The following is a 19757-nucleotide window of genomic DNA, read 5'->3' on the forward strand; positions in this document are numbered from 1 at the left end:
AGAAAATGTTAACATAAAATCATTTTTTATTCCCAATATAGTTGACCTTTTCTAAATGTTTCTTACAAATGGACAAAAAATTACTAATTGACCAATGAACCATAAATATGAACAGGAATCTGATAAATGGACACATCACTAAACATGCTTAAATTAAATGACTGCACCACCTGAAATAATTAGCTAAATTATCAAACAATTTATACAGCAGTCACCGGTAAATAAGCATCCCTATATCTTGCATTTTGTTTCATTTGTCTCGGATAAAATCAAAGATACATATTTAATAAAATTGAGACAACAACCCGACCATAGAAAAAACAACAGCAGAAGGTCACTAACAGGTCTTCAATGTAGCGAGACATTCCCGCACCCGGAGGCGTCCTTCAGCTTGCCCCTAAACAAATATATACTAGTTCAGTGATAATGAACGCCATACTAATTTCCGAATTGTACACAAGAAACTAAAATTAAAAAAATACAAGACTAACAAAGGCCAGAGGCTCCTGACTTGGGACAGGCGCAAAAATGTTAAAACCAGTTATGTGACTGTACTATGAATTTTAAATGTAACTTATTTTTAATTAAGTAATTTTCTTTGAACTCATTATTTCGTGTGATACAAATTATCGTGGATGTCATGGGCATCGGAAAGTCAACACAAATGTATATTTCAACAGTACATATTTTCTATAGCCTGTTATGATGCATTGTGTAAAAACCATACAATGAGATACATATCCATGAAAATTCCATGTTTCCTTTATCTAGAAAAAAATGTATCCCACGAAAACAAATGAATCACATTATTTCTATTATTTCTTTTTCCGCATAGTGAATTGGTTTAATAGTCAACACAGTCGGTAGATGTTTTAGTTTTTTGATAACTTATTTTTGTTGTTTTGTTAGTCACAAGAAGTTTGAATGGACTTGTTTTCAGTTTAGTTTGGGGTCTATCAACATACCATTTTTTTAATCATCACCATTTTAGGTCCTAGTCTACTATTCACAGTATAAACCTCCAATACTCTTATGTAAAATACAACAGCATTGACACAAAATATGGACTTTGCCTCGTCGGCATAAGTTCCTTCTAAATGACACATAAATGCTATTATAGCTAATACACAGTTTCCAATGTCAAGAAACTTTAGCAGTCCAAACCAGTCTCTGATGGTACACTTTAGTGTAGGGGATGGAAATGCCAGACACTAAAACAAACAAAATCTATTTGATTAATATGATGTATAAAATATTAACTAGTTTTATCGGGTAGCGTAGTACCTGCCATTCTTAATACTAATTTAATAAAAATTTGTAACTTATAGAAGTATTTTTTTTTTACATTACCAAATATCATATCGTTTTAATGGACATGTCTGAAGAAAATTTCCTTTAAATGGTAGAAAATGCATTGTTGCATCCTCTATAATTTATCACCAACAAACTGTTATAATTTGTTTTCTACTTTGTACTTTGAATCGGGATTTACAATGAGGAACGATGCCTGATCTGAAATAGTTGTCGACAATCAAATTCTTTCTTCAAATTAGTTAACACACACTTACCATTTCTTAGTAAGTATGTGTACTTGAGTATTTCTTAGTCAACTTTGCAATTAGTTGAGATTTTACTGTGGATTCATTATTATTTGTTGGATACCAATTTTCGAGAGTTCCGTTGGAACATGTGAACCACGAATTCAATTGTTCAGCGAATGACAAATTTTCTATATTTCACATTACTATAAGACATGTCAAGGTACTTTTCTATCCCAAATTCATGTATTTGGTTTTGATGTTATATTGGTTATTCTCATCAGGTTTTGTCTAATGCTTAGTCCGTTGCTGTGTGTATTACATTTTAATGTTGTGTCGTTGTTCTCCTCTTATATTTACTGCGTTTCCTTCAGTTTTAGTTTGTTACCCCGATTTTGTTTTTTGTCCATAGATTTACGATTTTTGAACAGCGGCATACTACTGTTGCCTTTATTTCGATTTGTTTCGTATGCATACATTGGCAAAACCACGGAATCAAATACCCACGAACACGCTAGTATTCCTCGATCCACGAAAATTGATACCCATGAAAATAAAGTAATCAACAATACTTGACATAATTGACATATATAAAAAACAGTTGTATGCCCAGTAGTCAGCACTTCGGTGTTGACATGAACATCAATTATATGCTAATTTTTATAAATTTCCTGTTACAAAACTTTGAATTTTTCGAAAACTAAGGATTTTCTTATCCCAGGATAAGATTACCTTAGCGGTATTTGGCACAACCTTTTGGCATTTTGGGTCCTCAATGCTCTTCAACTTTGTACTTGTTTGGCTTTATAACTATTTTGATCTAAGCGTCACTGATGAGTCTTATGTAGACGAAACGCGCGTCTGGTGTATAAAATTATAATCCTGGTACCTTTGATAACTATTATGCAGAGTGACTTACTGTGTATGCATTGTCTATAATAAATGTAGATATCCAAACAATACACACAACTTCTATAGGTGTAACATGAGCTAACCGGAACTCAACTAATACAAAATATGTAAATAGCCCCAGAAACACCAAATACATCAACTGAAAAACAAATACAAAATACATGTATTTATATTACAATACAAACATCAAAACATTACATGAAAAATAATTTGCACAGATAATTTTAACAGATTCAGACACATCAAATACATATCTAAAACTGAAAAACCAAAAAAAAAACATTTTTCGTTTTTCGTATAATGCACGGGTTTTTTTGACGTTGTTTTGTTTTTTGGGGTTTTCTTTCAAATAGTTGTTTTCTTCATTAATGTTTATTCAAGAAGGGTTTTTTCCAATCTGTTTAAAAAATTATTTTTTTAAATAACCTTTTAAACTAATTTTTAAAAAGTACAGGTGTAACATCCAGCATTGATGATCTTTATTAAGGTAAGTAATTATTAAATGGGGATTTGCAGCAATCAATTAATATATTTTACCCAAAGCATGTAATTTATAGGGGTATGCGTATTATAAACAATCGCAGCCGGTTTTGTTTTAATACAGTTTTTCTTTTAGTTATGTTTATTCAAGATGTTTTATTTTCTAATCTATTTAAAATTTAATTTTAAAAAAAACAACGTTTTTTACTCATTTTTAAAAATGAACAGGTGTGACATCCTGCATTGGTATGCTGAATAAGGTAATTTATAATTTAGTGTGAGTTTGTAGCGATTAATAATGCATGCCATCTTTTGACAGGTGCTAAGTTTGAATAAAATTGAGAATGGAAATGGGGAATATGTCAAAGAGAAAACAACCCACCCATAGAACAGACAATGAATGACTGAATGAATGAATGACTTGATTCTCAGTGTTTTAGTTTTAAGATAGGCTCAAACCATTTCAAGAACACTCGTTCAAGTGTATCAGGTTTTTCATAATCCAAAAGTTCAGCCTCATAAAAGAAGAATAGGGATAAAAGCATTATAAACAGATGTTCATTAAATTTTATATTAAGTATTAAAAAAAATTACCAACATTTTTTACATGTCTGGCAAAAGTCTATTTAACAAATAAGTATTTATCAATGTTCTGTTTGAATAATTTAACCAGAGGTTTTATCTTAACTTGGTCTATGGGCATAAATAGACTCGCCCAAACATTGTAAATGAGAACAGAAATCCAAACCAGCACGACAGACACTGGCATAGCGAGCAAGTTGAGATTTATAAACACTGTTTGACAAGATTTGGCAGCATATTAAGAACATTATGGTTTTTTTTTACAATTGATACATAAACTTACAGAGTGGTACGTAAACTTTGCTATTGGTGAAGTAAGAAACGTCAGAAACTTATGAGTAGGTGACATCCTGTTGTCTCCAAGTTTGTCTATATCCAGGAATGGTGTTGCTGCCAGGAAGGGGAACAAACTCACTAGAAATACCTGTATAAAAAATTAGTACACATGTAAAACCTAAAAGCCCCCAAATATTTCTTAAGCATAGAGAGATACAGAAAATGTAGAATTATTTGTGGGTTTTCTTTTTCTGACATTTTAATGAATTCATTTTTAGCACTAGCGCTCTATTACTGCACCAATCATATGACGTTTGTGCCTTTTGCATTACTATAAATTCATTTTATTAAAAAAAAAAAAAAAATTGCAAAAAATGTAAAAATATCGTTACATGTATCTGATTTGTAATTATAAAACTTCGTATTGTGTTTTAGTAGTGATTTTCTTTCATTTACTTTTTGTAAAGACTGTTATTAAATTTCATTTTTATGCCAAGAATTCGCACATACTAATTATCTGAATAGTCAATTTATACCAAACTAGTCACTTGGCACATATTTAACATGATCGAGAAATAAGAGGTCAAATCCGAGTACAAATCCTCATGATCATAATAGTAATGCAGCACTGAAGTGATCCAACCTTTGTTTAAAAGGTTGTGTATCTTATTTTTCAATACAGTGTATTAAGGATTTGTTTTTCCAAAATATGTTTTTCTGTTAGTCAATTTTGAAATATCTAGGCTTACCTTTTGCCAGGAGGACCCTATTCCCCTCTTCCATGTTGAACTGATAGAGTTCTGACATACAACTGATGCCAAAAAAGTCTGAAAAAAAAGAAATATGAGGCATGAGAATATTTATCATGTGGTGTCAATAGCTTTTACGAAGTAACTTAACAATACCAAATTAACTGTTTTAAAAAGCCATGGAAGGATAGTGTCTGGTAAAAAAGGTAACAAATTACAATCATGGCTCTATGCTTGTGCATTCTATCATTCCGTTATTGTGCTATTGTAAATTTGTGTAGTCTTATCTTTCATTGTTGAAAATTTGATTTTCGGTGCAATATGTGTAGCAGTGTTTGATTTACCTTCCGAAGCACCTGAGATCCACCTTTTGATTTCAGGGGTTTGTTTATTTCATTTCTTATATTTAAATGTGTAAGTGGTACGCTTCATTTATGGTCATTCTGTCCTCATAATATACTTTTTTATGGAAAAGCCACGATCATTTAAAATACTGGGATTTATTTTTGTTGGAATTTTGTTCGACTTATGAGTTTAGATATCCTTTTGGTATATTTTGCCTTACTTTAATGGATGAAATATTTACATTGTTTGCAACCTTGCGGAATTAACTGTATACAAGCTAACTACATGATTATTTCTCTTACCTGATTGTCAGCAGAGGCTGCCATCTGCATACTTGTCATATTACTCCACGTAGGGGATCTCCTCTCAGCAATCATCATGGCTTTGGTAGGATCTCTAGAATGACATTCGTCTAGTACGACTGATGCTAACTCGTCAAACTCTCTGTTTAAAAATATAAGGATGGATTCACAAGTGATACAGCTAACATAGCATGGCAATAAATCAATGGATAAATATGATTTGCTGTGAAAAAGATACATTTTTAGGGAAATTCATTAGATGAACAAAATGTTCAAAACATCAAGAGACGAATCAATGTCAACCAGAATCTGAGCAGACATTTTTCAAAAATCAAGAAATCAAGAAAATGTGCTTCTTAATTCTGGAAATGAAATACGTCCCTCAAAATATGGCACTTATTTCTAAGATATATCTATGACCAACTATTCCTACGACTGTAACATTCGTGTAATACAGAACATACAAATGAACAGGTTCAAAACGCATTCAAACAGACAAATAACATCACAAATTGAAAAATTAACACATGATATGTTAGTCAGGTTTAAAATGATTAAATTTTCATGAAATAAGTTGAGGTTTTGTTTATAACTCAAAAAATGAAAAAAAAATGAAAAATCGCTAGTCGTTTATAAATGTACCTTATGGATGCTGTTACAGAAAAGATAGCAATTGACACACAGAATTAAACAAATTAACAATAGGAATAACGAAGTACTAAAATATTCAGAGCGGAGAATAATGGAACAAATATATGATGAATAGACGTTTAAAAAAAACCAAAGGACCTTTATCCTATCTTATTGGATAAAACACAAAATACTCTACATCTATCTACTTACTCTTTATATGCTAAGACTTTATTTTTGACGGACAACTCATTTCTGTGGATACATTTGGCTAAGGAGAAATGTATTCTGGAAGCTGCTACTGTACTTGTCACTGGTTCACCTCCCATCTTTAAGGCAAAGTTGGCCATCTGCTGTCTGCAAATAGTGAATACATGTAAATTGTTAGATATTCACTACACCACAAAACATAGATTTATCTTTTTTCAGGTGTACGTTGATATTAAGCATATTACATATTTTTGGAAGGAAAAGACATCTTGCTTTATTATAATCATCCATTGGCAAATAGTGTATGAGTCTTTTAGGAAAAGGCATATAACAGTACAGTGGTATGATCTTAATAATACTAATAATTGATTTGTGGCATCTTTCATATAAATCTTACATTCATCATAAGTATATTTCCATTAACTGACTGAAACATGTACACAGTAATATATGTTCGAAGTCAATACACCATTTCCGAGAGGTTGTGGCCAACAATCTTTATATTCCAATACCTACACAGGCAAAATTTGAAATTCATATGAAAAATTTCACGTGAGATTCACCTCAATCGAGCTTAAAAAAGAAACTCACGTAAAAATGTTCATGTGAATTTCACGTGAATTGAGATTCACATATCTGATGTGAATTTTTTCACATGAACTTCACGTGAAATTTTGTCAATTTGGATGTTAGTTGAAATACTCATTTTTTAAAAATTCATGTGAATTTCACATGAAAAAAAATTACGTGATTTTCATGTAAATTCACATGAGTTTCACATGAGATTCACATGAATCTCACAAAAACTGATTTCACATGAGTTTCATGTACAAAAAGTAAAACACAAAAATACTGAACTCCGAGGAAAATTCAAAAAGGAAAATCAAAAATCAAAGGTCCAAACACATCAAACGAATGGATAACAACTGTCATATTCCTGACTTGGTACAGGCATTTTCTAATGTAGAAAATGGTGGATTGAACCTGGTTTTATAGCTAGCTAAACCTCTCACTTGTATGACAGTCGCATCAAATTCCATTACATTGTCAAGGATGTATCAGCCCGTTTGAGGTGAAATTCATGTGAATTTCACGTGAGATTCACATGAATTTAAATTCACGTGAAATTGATGTGAGTTAATTATGCCTCTGTCATGTGGCCTGTGTAGCTCTTCATGTGTTTGTAAAACTCATGGATCAACGATTAGTTTGCACTTATTATAATCGCTTCCTACACACCATTTGAACGTGAAAATGTTTGTGCATTTCACCTGTTGGTCAAAATTGTAAACGCAGAAATTAATGTAATGTCTTTATTGATACCAAACAAACGCGACAATTTTGTTTCATAAAAATTACAATCATATCTTCATCAGTGTTTGTCTTATGATCAAAAGTTATGTTATCACTATAATTAAATTTTGACTATTGCCATTGGTCAGCGATTACAAACAATAAAAAACACCCAATTTTAAACATTTCTAAGTTTATAACAACGCAAAAATATCCCCTTCACAACAATATCGAAGAATACATTGATTGGTCCACCGTAGTGTGGAGCCCAATAAGATCAAAAAGTGTTTAAACGGATATTATAACGGTCTAACAACTTGCCTTAGTGGTAGTACTGACCATATGAGAAACTGTGTTGGTATGGATATTTAGGTAACACTCCACAGTTAGAAAATAAAATTATAAATAAGCCACAAAATGTTTCATCATCTCCTATTCCTGGATTTCTAATACATTAACCAAACTGTTTGTGTTGTATATAGTATATGTATGTAATCAATATCTTACATAGATTTGATTTTCAAAAGTTAGAAGAGTGAAAATTAATTCCTTTAATGTGTATCTATGGCAACATTCTGCATTTATTTACCATAATATAATGCAAAAAAGGGGGTGAACATGTCACATATCCCCCCAAAATTTGGATCAAACTAGCATTTCAATTCCTTTGAGTGATACCTTTTTAGAAACTGTTTGCATAAATCTTCCTTATGATCAAATAAAAAATGGGTGTCTTTCGTCTCATTTTTTCGAAAAATCCAATCACAAAGTTCGTGCGATAAAAAGTTGGAAAAACACATTACAATAATTTCCGAACCAATGTATGGTAGTGACATGCAAGTACGGACTCTTATACAGAAAACAGCATATATTACATACATGACATAATCTTGATGTTCATATAAACCCAATACAAAGGCTATTTTAATACTCAGCTATCCAAAAATGAATTTTATTGCACACTAGCTCTCATATTTGAAAAATCCACAGGGGACAAAATGCGAAACTACACACCTAACTGTGGAGTGCTACCTTAAGGTGAAATTTTCCCCCTCCTGCCTCAATTTTGATTATATTTTCTGTGTTCTACTAGCTGTTACGATGACAATTGTACCTTAGTTTTTAAAATTGGTTCAGTATTAAAGATTTTATGAAGGTTAGCAGTTGATGTTGAAACGCGACAAAAAGTGATTTAAAAATAAAAGCTGGATCATAGTGAAAAACTTCAAGTCTGTCTCATTTGTGGGGTAATTTTCAAAAACTTTTTCCTTTATCTTATTTAAAATCATAAAATTACCTTAAAAGATGACAAATTGTATTTGAAAGCACTTATAGGTCAATTTTGCTGTAAATAGCATACCTAACTTTGGTTCAGAAGCTCTCAAGCAGGGTATAAATTTCAAGCAGTACTGGCATCATTAAATTTATTTAATGCCAAATTATAATATCAAATCCTGCTACAAATGTTTATTTGACTTATTCGCATTCAAAAATATAAAGGGATACATTCTGAGGATATCAAATAAAGCGCAATCTTTAGTTACAATGGCGAAGCTAATGGCGTACATATTTAAGACCGCAACATGTGTAAGTGTCAAAATGTGTATATTTGGTTGCTAAGGACAGTAAACAATAAAATAAACATAAATTGCATTCCAAGCAGATTTTTTACCTTCAGAACTAAAACAAGAACATATAAGACTAAAGATTTGTTGTAAATTTTATCTTAAAAAGTGCATTTCTGTGCTTTCTAATGTGCCATAAGGTAGCACTCCACAGTTAGAAAATTAAATTAAAAATGAGCCACAAAATGTTTAATCATCTACTATTCCTGGATTTATAGTACATTAATCTAACTGTTTGTGTTGTATATGTAAATATGTATGGAATAAGTATCTTCCATAGATTTGATTTTCAAAAGCTAAAAGAGTGAAAATTAATTCCTTTAATGTGTATCCATGGCAACATTCTGCATTTATTTACCATGAAATATTGCAAAAAGGTGGGTGAACATGTCACATATCCCCCCCAAAATTTGGATCAAACTAGAATTTCAATTCCTTTGAGTGATACCTTTTTTGAAACAGTTTGCATACATTTTCCTTATGATTAAATAAAAAATGGGTGTCTTTCGCCTCATTTTTTTCGTAAATTCCAATCACAAAGTTCGTGCGATGAAAAGTTGGAAAAACACATTACAATAATTGCCGAACCAATGTATGGTAGGGACATGCAAGTACGGACTCTCATACAGAAAACAGCCTATATTACATACATTACATAATCTTGATGTTCATATAAACCCAATACAAAGGCTATTTTAATACTCAGCTATCCAAAAATGAATTTTATTGCACACTAGCTCTCATATTTGAAAAATCCACATGGGCCAAAATGCGAAACTACACACCTAACTGTAGAGTGCTACCTTATAGTGTGCTGATTGACGGTATAAACATCCATTTAAACTTACCTAAGTGGTAGTGCTGACCATATGAGCAATTGTTTAAATGGATATGTAAAGTGTCCTGTTTGACGTTAAACACATTTATAAAAACTTACCTAAGTAGCAGTGCTGACCATATGAGCAATTGTTGGTATGGATATTTAAAGAGTTCTGTTTGACGTTAAACACATTTATTAAAACTTACCTAGTAAGTAGTAGTGCTGACCAGATAAGCAATTGTTGGTATGGATATTTAAAGTGTCCTGTTTGACGTTAAACACATCTATAAAAATTTACCTAAGTAGTAGTGCTGACCATATCAGCAATTTTTTGTATGGAAATTTAAAGTGTCCTGTTTGACGGTATATACATCTATAAAAACTTACCTAAGTAGTAGTGCTGACCAGATAAGCAATTGTTTGTATGGATATTTAAAGTGTTTATGTTCATTCTTATTTCTTTCATTTTCAATATCAATGTCATTATCATCATTATCTTCTTCTTCTTCCATGTCATAATGAAACTTGTCCATCAACGATACCACAATGGCTGACAATTTCTGCATGGTCATTTCTTTATTCTCGCCCATGCCAAGTTTAATCATTAACTTTTTTAAAGGCATGTTATTTATATCTATTTCGTTCAATGCCTAAAAATGATAATTTACAAAGTTATGTTTAATATAAATTACTACACACATTTTATAAGAAAACTATTAATATAATACCATATAACACTAACTGGACATTGCATTAGAATATCTAGAATTATTGCCCTGTAATTTGAAGACACATGTAATGCCAGTTATCTACTGTTCAAAATTGACTGGCAAAAATATCGAAGACGTTGTCTGACAGATAAAAAAAAAAAGTGCTCATATTTACTACCGAATTAGAATATTTACCGGATTTGTAATGACATAAGCAACACGACGGGTGATACATGTGAAGCAGGATATGCCTACTCCTACGGAGCACCTGAGATCACCCCTAGTTTTAGGTGGGATTCGTGTTGCTTATTCTTTAGTTTTCTATGTTGTGTCATGTGTACTATTGTTTGTCTGTTTGTCGTTTTCATTTTAGCCATGGCATTGTCAGTTTATTTTCGATTTATGAGTTTGACTGTCCCTCTGGTATCTTTCGTCCCTCTTTTACAACTCATTATAATAAGGCTGCTGACAATATATGAAGTTATCAAGTTTGGTAATACATGAGGAGACTTATTTTAGTGAACTATATATTCGCATACCAATATATGTAACAAAAAACAAAAAGGCGCATGTCAAACAAAGTATTCTATAGGTATGTGTTTCAAAGATCATGTAAATGTACTTTTCATATACACCTTTCTTGTTAGTTAATTTAATTTATTTTATAATCAGAATAAAATATTACCAAGTCATAAAGTTTTAACAATCTTTTGCTGGTGAGAAATTCTCTCATCACGACTCCTTGGTTCAGAATTATCTGTACAAATTTAACATTATCACTTAATATGGCTGTCTCCATCGTCTCATCAAAACTTCCTATAAAATAGTGAAATAAAATGTATCAATGTATGGAATGACCGTTTCAGAAATGTTATTGAATATGCTTCTTATGTCATAACTACAATCCCATTCTCTATTCACGAATATGACCTACCGAATAAGACTATGTATTTACCGAGTTGTTTTATAAAATGTGCAACACGACGAGTTCCACATGTGAAGCAGGATCTGCTTACCCTTTCGGAGCACCTTATATTATCCCAGTGTTTGCTTGGGTTAGTGCTGCTTAGTCTTTAATTTACTATGTTGTGTCGTGTGTTCTATTACTTGTCTGTTTGTCTTTTTCTTTTCTAGTCATGGCTTTCTTAGTGTGTTTTTTTCGATCTTTGAGTTTGGCTGTCCCTCAGGTGTCTTTCGCCCCTCTCGGACATTAAGGGATCATCAAATAGTTATCAACGGTACCAGGATTATCATTTAATACGCCAGACGCGCGTTTCGTATACATAAGACCCATCAGTGACGCTCAGATCAAAATAGTTGTAAAGCCAAACAAGTACAAAGTTAAAGAGCATTATGGACCAAAATTTCAAAAAGTTTTGCCAAATACGGATAAGGAAATCTATTCTTGGGATAAAAATATCTTTAGTTTTTCGAAAAAGTCAGAGTTTTGTAACAGGAAATTTATAAAAATTACCATATAGTTGATATTCATGTCCAACCCGAAGTGCTGACTACTGAGCTGGTGATACCCTCGGGGATGAAACGTTCACCAGCAGTGGCATTGACCCAGTGGTGTAAATAGTTATCACGGGAACCAGGATTATATTCAAATACGCCAGATGCGCGTGTCGTCTACATAAGACTCATCAGTGACGCTCAGATAAAAAAAGTTGTTAAGCCAAACAATTACAAAGTCGAAAAGCATTGATGACCAAAATTTCAAACAGTTGTGCCGAACATGGCTAAGGAAATATTTTCCTGGGATAAGAAATACCATAGTTTTTCGAAAAATTCAGAGTTTTGTAACAGGAAAATTAGAAAAAACTACCATATAATTGATATTCAAATCAACTCCTAAGGGCTTACTACTGGGCTGATATAGTTCACCAAAACCATATACGCATCGTGATACAATCCTTAGTGGGCCATTCAAGGAAAGAGGTACAAAAATCAAAATTTTTCAAAAAGTCTAAAAGATGTGCGTAGTTATTGGTTGCAGACTTGTGATCGATGAAAAGTAAAATATCAAAAATAACAAACTCCAAGAAAAATCCAATAAAACACTGTTTCTTTTCCTCGTTTGATTGAGATGCAAGCTATACACATGATAGCATTATTTAGGAAAGTTTGTGGAACTGTTGAGGATAGTGTATCATTGGGCTGATGTTCAAAACTGTATGTTAAATTCAGATATAGTCAGTACATGTTGGAATCAATTTCATAAACTTGTGGTGGAATTAAAGTTAGTATATTTATTCAATGTTCGTTAAGAAATGTTTCACAGATGATTTATATTTTAAAGCTGTGCCAGTTGTCATTTATTCCCTATACGTGTAAAACAAACCTCTACTCCACAAAGCATCTTCCCTGAATATTTCTTCTTGTGCTATGTCAGCCCTGTCCCATTTCAGTGCCAGTTTTAATCTTTCTAATCTCTGTTTTTCTGTGACTTCACCAGCCTTAGCTTTAATAGAATTTTAATGGTAAAAGAGTTCTATAGACAGAAGTGACAGTAAAGACTGTGTGTTTACCATGACTTGTTTTACCTTAATCATGTATTAACTTCCTGTAGGCTATTTATTTGGGTACAACACAAACAATGCGCTCGAAAAATATTCAGATATTCGGATATATTCCTACAATGCAGTTATCCCTAAAATGATTTAACTCTTCAAATAGTTTGTGTGTATCTAGTGTGTAAGATGTCCCATAAAAAGAATTAAAATATCTTGCCAGACGTCATAATTAGTTTGACTAGTGTGTATCAACCTTTGGGTTTTTTTCACAATCAAAATTGCTTCCTCGTGTTCGTGACGTATATGAAATCACAAAAACTGTTTACAAGTATTTGAAGTAATCCTTAACATAAACTCATATTACTAAGATGACAATGATGATTTGATCACATTTAGCCATTCGTTACCCTTTGGTAGCAAAATATATTTCTTCATGCATGTTTATTGGATATTGTCATCCATTACATGAATAAATTATTTATTAAATGTAGAAACAAATAGATATACCTTTTAGTAAAATCTTCAGTATTTCATTATCAAGTTCTTCGTTTTTGTTTATATGAAATATACTGATCTGAAATTAAACAAATAACTCTTACAAACTAATGATTAAATCAGCCAAAATTATTATAGTTGATACATTCAACATCATGCAGTTTGATATTTTACATCACTGGGTCGATTCCTCTGCTTGTGGACTATCAGTCCACTAGGGTATCATCAGCTCAGTTGTCAGTATTTCGGTACTGACATGATTTAACAAACTTTTCTAAAATTGTCTGTTTATAAATTTTGAAATTATTAAGAAACTTAGGTTTTAACTCGTTCATGCAAAATTGACTTTAGATGAATTTAATTATCAATTTTAGTTATTTTGGTAATATAGCTCTTCAACGGTTTCGGTACTTCTTCATCCTCGAATTTCAAATGTTTGGCTTTGAGCGTTTCTGATTAATGTAAATCCAGAAACGCGCTTCAGACGCATTAAAATTATTAAACGTGTCTATGACATACAAATGATCTTAATTTCAACAATATCGATCAGAGAAGAAGCAATCTGAAACCATTATGTGGCATAAATTGTTCTCTACCAGTTAAACATTTTTTGTATTGGACCAAAATGCTGACTAAATGGTTAATTTGTAATACTCTCTACATAAAAAAAAATATATATATCTCCCGGTGCACATATTAACAATGAAAATGTTTTTAAAAAAGTAATGATAATTATTAGCATGAATTTTCTATTTTCAATGACAATAGATCAGTAAAACAAATCCTATGAGTTGAACATTTCGGCTGTGTTCCGCTCTTCTTCGTGCTGTTGTCTCTTTAACATATTCCCCATTTCCATTCTTAATTTAAGAATTAAAACGTTATCTGTATCTTTTGGTTGAACAATATACAAAATATAAAAAAATAATATCTCCTTGAATAAACAAAAAGTATAAAAATAAAATAATTACTTCTGGATACCTTTCAAGTCCTAAGACAATAACTCACAAATCATCTGAACTGAACAATACTCAAATTTAATCTATAACTTGTCATGGTTAAATAATTGCATTAGGTGTATGTTTCATTATAACACTTTATTCTGATTGGCTAACTGCACATCACGTGTTATTCCGTAAGCAATTGCATCACTCAATAAAACTTTTCTTTCATGATAACACGTGGTCCCACAATAAAGTGCATAGGTGAATAAAATAACAAATGACCGTGCGCACATTTTTAGAATGAAGCGCGGAAAAATGTAATTCGGTCAACGCTTTTACACCCCAATAAATTTACAAAAAGAAGCATTCAATTCTTAAATAAATGCTACAGTAGTTTAAGTCAAAAATGGATTAAACGAAAACAAATCCAGTTTCAAATTAAATAGAAATCGCGAGAAGCGCATCAATTATAAATAGGAAAACAACGGAAGAACAGAAACAGTAATCAATGAAATACATGAAATATGGGAACTTTAAATTAAAATGTTCACAATTTTGCTTAAAATCAGGTTTAATCCACCATTTTCTACATTTGAAAATGCCTGTACCAAGTCAGGAAAATGACAGTTCTTGTCTATTCGTTTTTTAAGCGTTTTGTTATTTGGTTTTGCCATGTGATTATGGACTTTCCGAATTGATTTTCCTCTAAGTTCAGTATTTTTGTAATTTTACTTTTTGATAGTGTATTTGATCATTAACAAGCTTTTCCAAGTTATTGAAAGCTTAAAAACTTACACCTCAGACTAACAACGATTTTTACTGTTAATAAAAGGTCATTTATCTACAAAATACTTTCTACATTTTGATCCATGTACTGTATTTTGGTCAAAACCAAGCTTCTGTCAAGATTTTCTAAAATTCCATGAAGGTTACACAAAGTTATTGATGTCTAAATCAAACTTTAACTATAGCATGTATAGACTAAACATACAACTTGACGCCGGTCGACATTAATGGTCGCTTTGTCTCGCTTTCATGACATCAATGTCACAAGCACGATAAAAATCAATCAAAAAATAAAATAGGTCAGTCAAACAAAATTATGGAATCCCTCTCTGGCATAAAATTCTCATGAAAAGAAATCCGTATTTGTGAAATATGTTCATCACACTAAAGTTACGCTTAGACGAACAACATAGTTGCTTAATACTGGTTACCAGAAACACTCATTTAAATGTTATACAAACAAGTATGTTTACACAGATTAAATCATTTATAAAATTGGTTATGTAACTTAAGAAAAACATCTGATTTGAATTTCTATCTCTAAGTTTGCATTTTCCGAAATTTCTTTATTTCAATCTTTCGAACATTGGGTACGGATCTATGAAGTTTGTTTGACTTAACCGACTTAACCGACTTAACCGAACTATGAAGTTTGTTTGACTTAACCGACGTAACCGAACTGTGAAGTTTGTTAGACTTAACCGCTATTTATTTTAGGTATTTTTGACATACAGTCTTCAACGGTTTCGGAACTTATACATCTTCGAATTTCAAATGTATTGTTTTGAGCGTTCCTGATAAAGGTGATTCCAGAAAAGCGCTTTGGATGCAAGAAATTATCATACGTATTGTTTTAAATTTTGTAACCGAGAAATTTGAATCAACCACGTTCGGCTAACCTATGCAGCCCATACCAAGCCCAGGTTTTAACCAAATGTCGCCTATGCATGGATATTATAATATGGCATCCCAAAGTCCGGGTAATAATATGATCCCACAAGGCCTTCCACTTTCTCAATCAACAATGAACATCGGACAAGACACAAATGATAAAATAGACAGTTTAGCGCAAAAAGTTGATCAAATGTTCCAAAAACTATCAACACTTGACAAAATTGACGAAAAGCTGAAAAAATTTGAGTCGTCTATAAACAATTTGGCTAAAAATGTTGGCACTGTAAATAAAAGAATTGACGAAATTGAAAAGGGAATGGAATTTGTAAATACCAGCTTTGAAGTGAGTAAAACAGAACGGGAAAATCTCAAAAGTACTGTTGATGAAATACAGATTAATAATGGAGAAATTGTTACGCATTTAAATGATATTCGCCGTAATCTCAACCACTTAACTGAAAGGCACCTTGATTTGCAAACCAGGTCGATGCGCGAAAACTTAGTGTTTTCTGGTATCCCACATAAAGACGAAGAAACCATAGAAGAAACGGAAAACATTATAAAAAACTTTATGTATACAGAACTTAAAATGGAGACAACTGTGGATTTCCACCGAGCGCATCGTTTTGGCAAAGAAACAGAATTTCGTGATAAAAAAGATGGGAGGCTAATAAAAACAAGACCTATCGTATGTCGCTTTAAGAACTTCAAAGATAGAGAAATTGTTCGGTCGTTGGCAAAGGAACTAAAAGGAACTCATTATGGTATACAGGAGCAATTCCCAAAAGAGATAAATGACAAACGCAAAATGTTATGGCCATATTTTAAACAGGCTAGAGAAGATAAAAAGAAAGCTTACTTGAAACGGGATAAGCTTTTTATAGATGGGAATGAATTCATCCTACCCGATGACGATGAAATGGAAACAAATGACGGCAAGAAGAATGATGAAACCCAAGGTACGCGTCCCAAGACAACCCCCCACAGAGAGCCTCAACGACAAACACATCGATCCCACATTGCCCCCCGCAGAGGGCGAAGATACTAGGTAGATCAAGGAGGATTAACAGATAGTTTCATTCAGCCTGACTACTCCAGCGGAACGGACTTTCACTTAATTAACAATGAAAATCAATGTAATATAGAGGTCAATAAATCTATTAAAATATTAACATTAAATGTATGTGGTATTAAATCCAAATTAATGTACCCTGAATTTATTACTTTACTTAACAATTATGATGTTGTATGTTTTGATGAAACTAAACTTGATGATCTTGATACAGTAGAATTAGATAATTTTGTATTTCATTTTAAAAACCGTAAAAAGTATTCAAATCGAAAATCTGGTGGTATCGCCTTTGGCTACAAGAGATATTTAGAAAATTGTATTACACCATTTGAATCTGATTGTCCTTTTGTACAATGGTTTAGTATTGACGAAAAAATATTTGACTTAAAAAGTAGTGTTATTTTCGGAGTAATTTACATACCACCTGAAAACTCTATTTATACATCAGAAAATGCACTTTCAGATATAGAATTAGAATTTTTTGATTTACAAAGAACAAACAAGTATATTTGTCTTCTTGGCGATTTTAATAGTAGAACAGCGAGTTTACAAGACTTTAATGATTTAGTAGACACTAATGATTTTTTAGCACAGAATTTAATTGATATTAATGAATTTAGTAATGTTGATATCTTAGATAAATTGGGTATTAAAAAAAAACGACACAGTACTGATTCAAATGTAAACACATATGGTAGAAAACTTATACAATTTTGTAAGAATAACAACATGTATATAATGAATGGTCGGATAGGAAACGATGAAGTAGGTAAACCTACGAGCAAGAATACCAGTGTCGTAGACTATGCAATAAGTACTGCAGATGTATTGTATTTAGTAGAAAATTTTGATGTTCTACCATTTAGCAGTTTATATTCTGATATCCATTGTCCACTCGAATTAGTACTCAATTGTAGTAATACCAAGCAATCAAATGTAAATATAAATGTAGAATCTGGTGAAAATAATACATATATTGGAAAATGGAATCATGATCAAGTTAATGAATATAAAGACAATCTTGACAAAGAAAGTATATCTCAATTGTTATCTTTTATTATGACAAAAACTGAAAATGTTCAAACTGTTGATAAAAATACTATTGATGAAATTGTAAATGAAATAAGAGATGTTTTACTCAATTCTGCTAGAAATACATTTGTAGAGTTCGTACAGAAAACTTATGGATTTGATTACACGGGAGAGAAACAAAATCACCGTGATTGGTTTAACACAGAATGCCGCCGGGAAAGGAGGGCGTTTAGAAAATCAAAAAGGTTATATCAACGATATGGTTCACGTATATTCAAGGAACGTTTGAGACGTAGTGAGACTTTATATAAAAAAAACTATTAGATCATTTAACGTTGATTTACGTTCAAAGATGAAAAAGATGCGAACAAAAAACCCGAAAGAATTTTGGAAAATTATTAATCGGGGTAAACGAAAGAAAAAAAATGATATTAATATTGAAGATTTGTTTTCTTTTTTTAAGGATCTGAATAAAAATAAAGAAACAAATGATCGGTATATTTTAGAAAATGAAGTAAACGAAAATTCATCAAATGTATTTCTTAATGCTTGTATTACAAAAGATGAAATATTGAAGGCAATAAAAAGCCTGAAAAATAATAAGACCCCTGGTGATGATCTTATTGTAAATGAGTATATATGCTCGTCTATTGAATTTTTTATTGATGTTTATGTGTGTTTATTTAATCTTGTTTTTGACACAGGATTGTTGCCTGAGGCATGGTTAATAGGAAATGTAATTCCATTGTTTAAAAACAAAGGTTCTGAAAGTGATCCACAAAACTATAGGCCTATAACGTTATTGTCTACTCTGGGTAAACTTTTTACCTCAATATTGAACACAAGATTATGTAATTATCTTGATGAATTGTGTATATTGAATGAAAACCAAGCAGGTTTCAGAAGGAATTATTCTACGACTGAACATATTTTTACTATACATATTTTATTTGAATTGTTAAAATTGGGAAAGAAAAAGTTACATTGTGCTTTTATCGACTTTGAAAAAGCGTTTGACTCTCTACAGCGAAATTTACTTCTGTTCAAATTATTGCAGAATGAAGTAAATGGGAAATTTTTTCGAGTTATTCAGAGTATGTATGATTATGCCAAATCGCGTATTATACATCAGGGTAAAAAATCTGACTTCTTTTCTTGTGAGATGGGGGTGCGGCAAGGGGAAAATCTTTCACCTGCTTTGTTTTCTATATTTTTAAATGATCTTCAAACTTTTTTTGAAAAAAAAACATAACAGGCTTAAAATCTATATCACAAGAAATTGAAAATGAGCTGACAGTATTTTTGAAATTGTTTTTACTTTTATATGCAGATGACACTGTTTTATTAGCAGAAAATAGCACTGATCTACAATACATGTTAAATACATTTTACGAATATTGTGACGAATGGAAAATGAAAATAAATACAAATAAAACTAAAGTTTTGATCTTTTCGAGTGGCAGAATGCCAGCAAATCTCAAGTTCACAGTTAATTGTAACGACATTGAAATTGTAAAAGAATACAAATATTTAGGTATTTTATTTT

General features: G+C 31.6%; 1 protein-coding gene across 1 annotated transcript in view; it reads right to left on the reverse strand.

The window, feature by feature from the left end:
• Positions 1–19757, reverse strand: part of LOC143075630 (transient receptor potential cation channel subfamily M member 8-like) — a 61806-nt gene that overhangs the window by 18144 nt on the left and 23905 nt on the right. Inside the window, exons 11-20 of the mRNA XM_076251118.1 lie at positions 13496–13562; positions 12817–12936; positions 11158–11288; positions 10150–10412; positions 6028–6171; positions 5185–5326; positions 4538–4615; positions 3796–3936; positions 2458–2589; positions 966–1211 (exon numbers count right to left, since the gene is read on the reverse strand). Of these exons, the coding sequence (XP_076107233.1) occupies positions 966–1211; positions 2458–2589; positions 3796–3936; positions 4538–4615; positions 5185–5326; positions 6028–6171; positions 10150–10412; positions 11158–11288; positions 12817–12936; positions 13496–13562 (1464 nt within the window). The remainder of the gene's footprint in view (positions 1–965; positions 1212–2457; positions 2590–3795; positions 3937–4537; positions 4616–5184; positions 5327–6027; positions 6172–10149; positions 10413–11157; positions 11289–12816; positions 12937–13495; positions 13563–19757) is intronic.

This window comes from Mytilus galloprovincialis, chromosome 5 (assembly GCF_965363235.1).
Source record: "Mytilus galloprovincialis chromosome 5, xbMytGall1.hap1.1, whole genome shotgun sequence".
NCBI classification, from domain to species: Eukaryota; Metazoa; Mollusca; class Bivalvia; order Mytilida; family Mytilidae; genus Mytilus; species Mytilus galloprovincialis.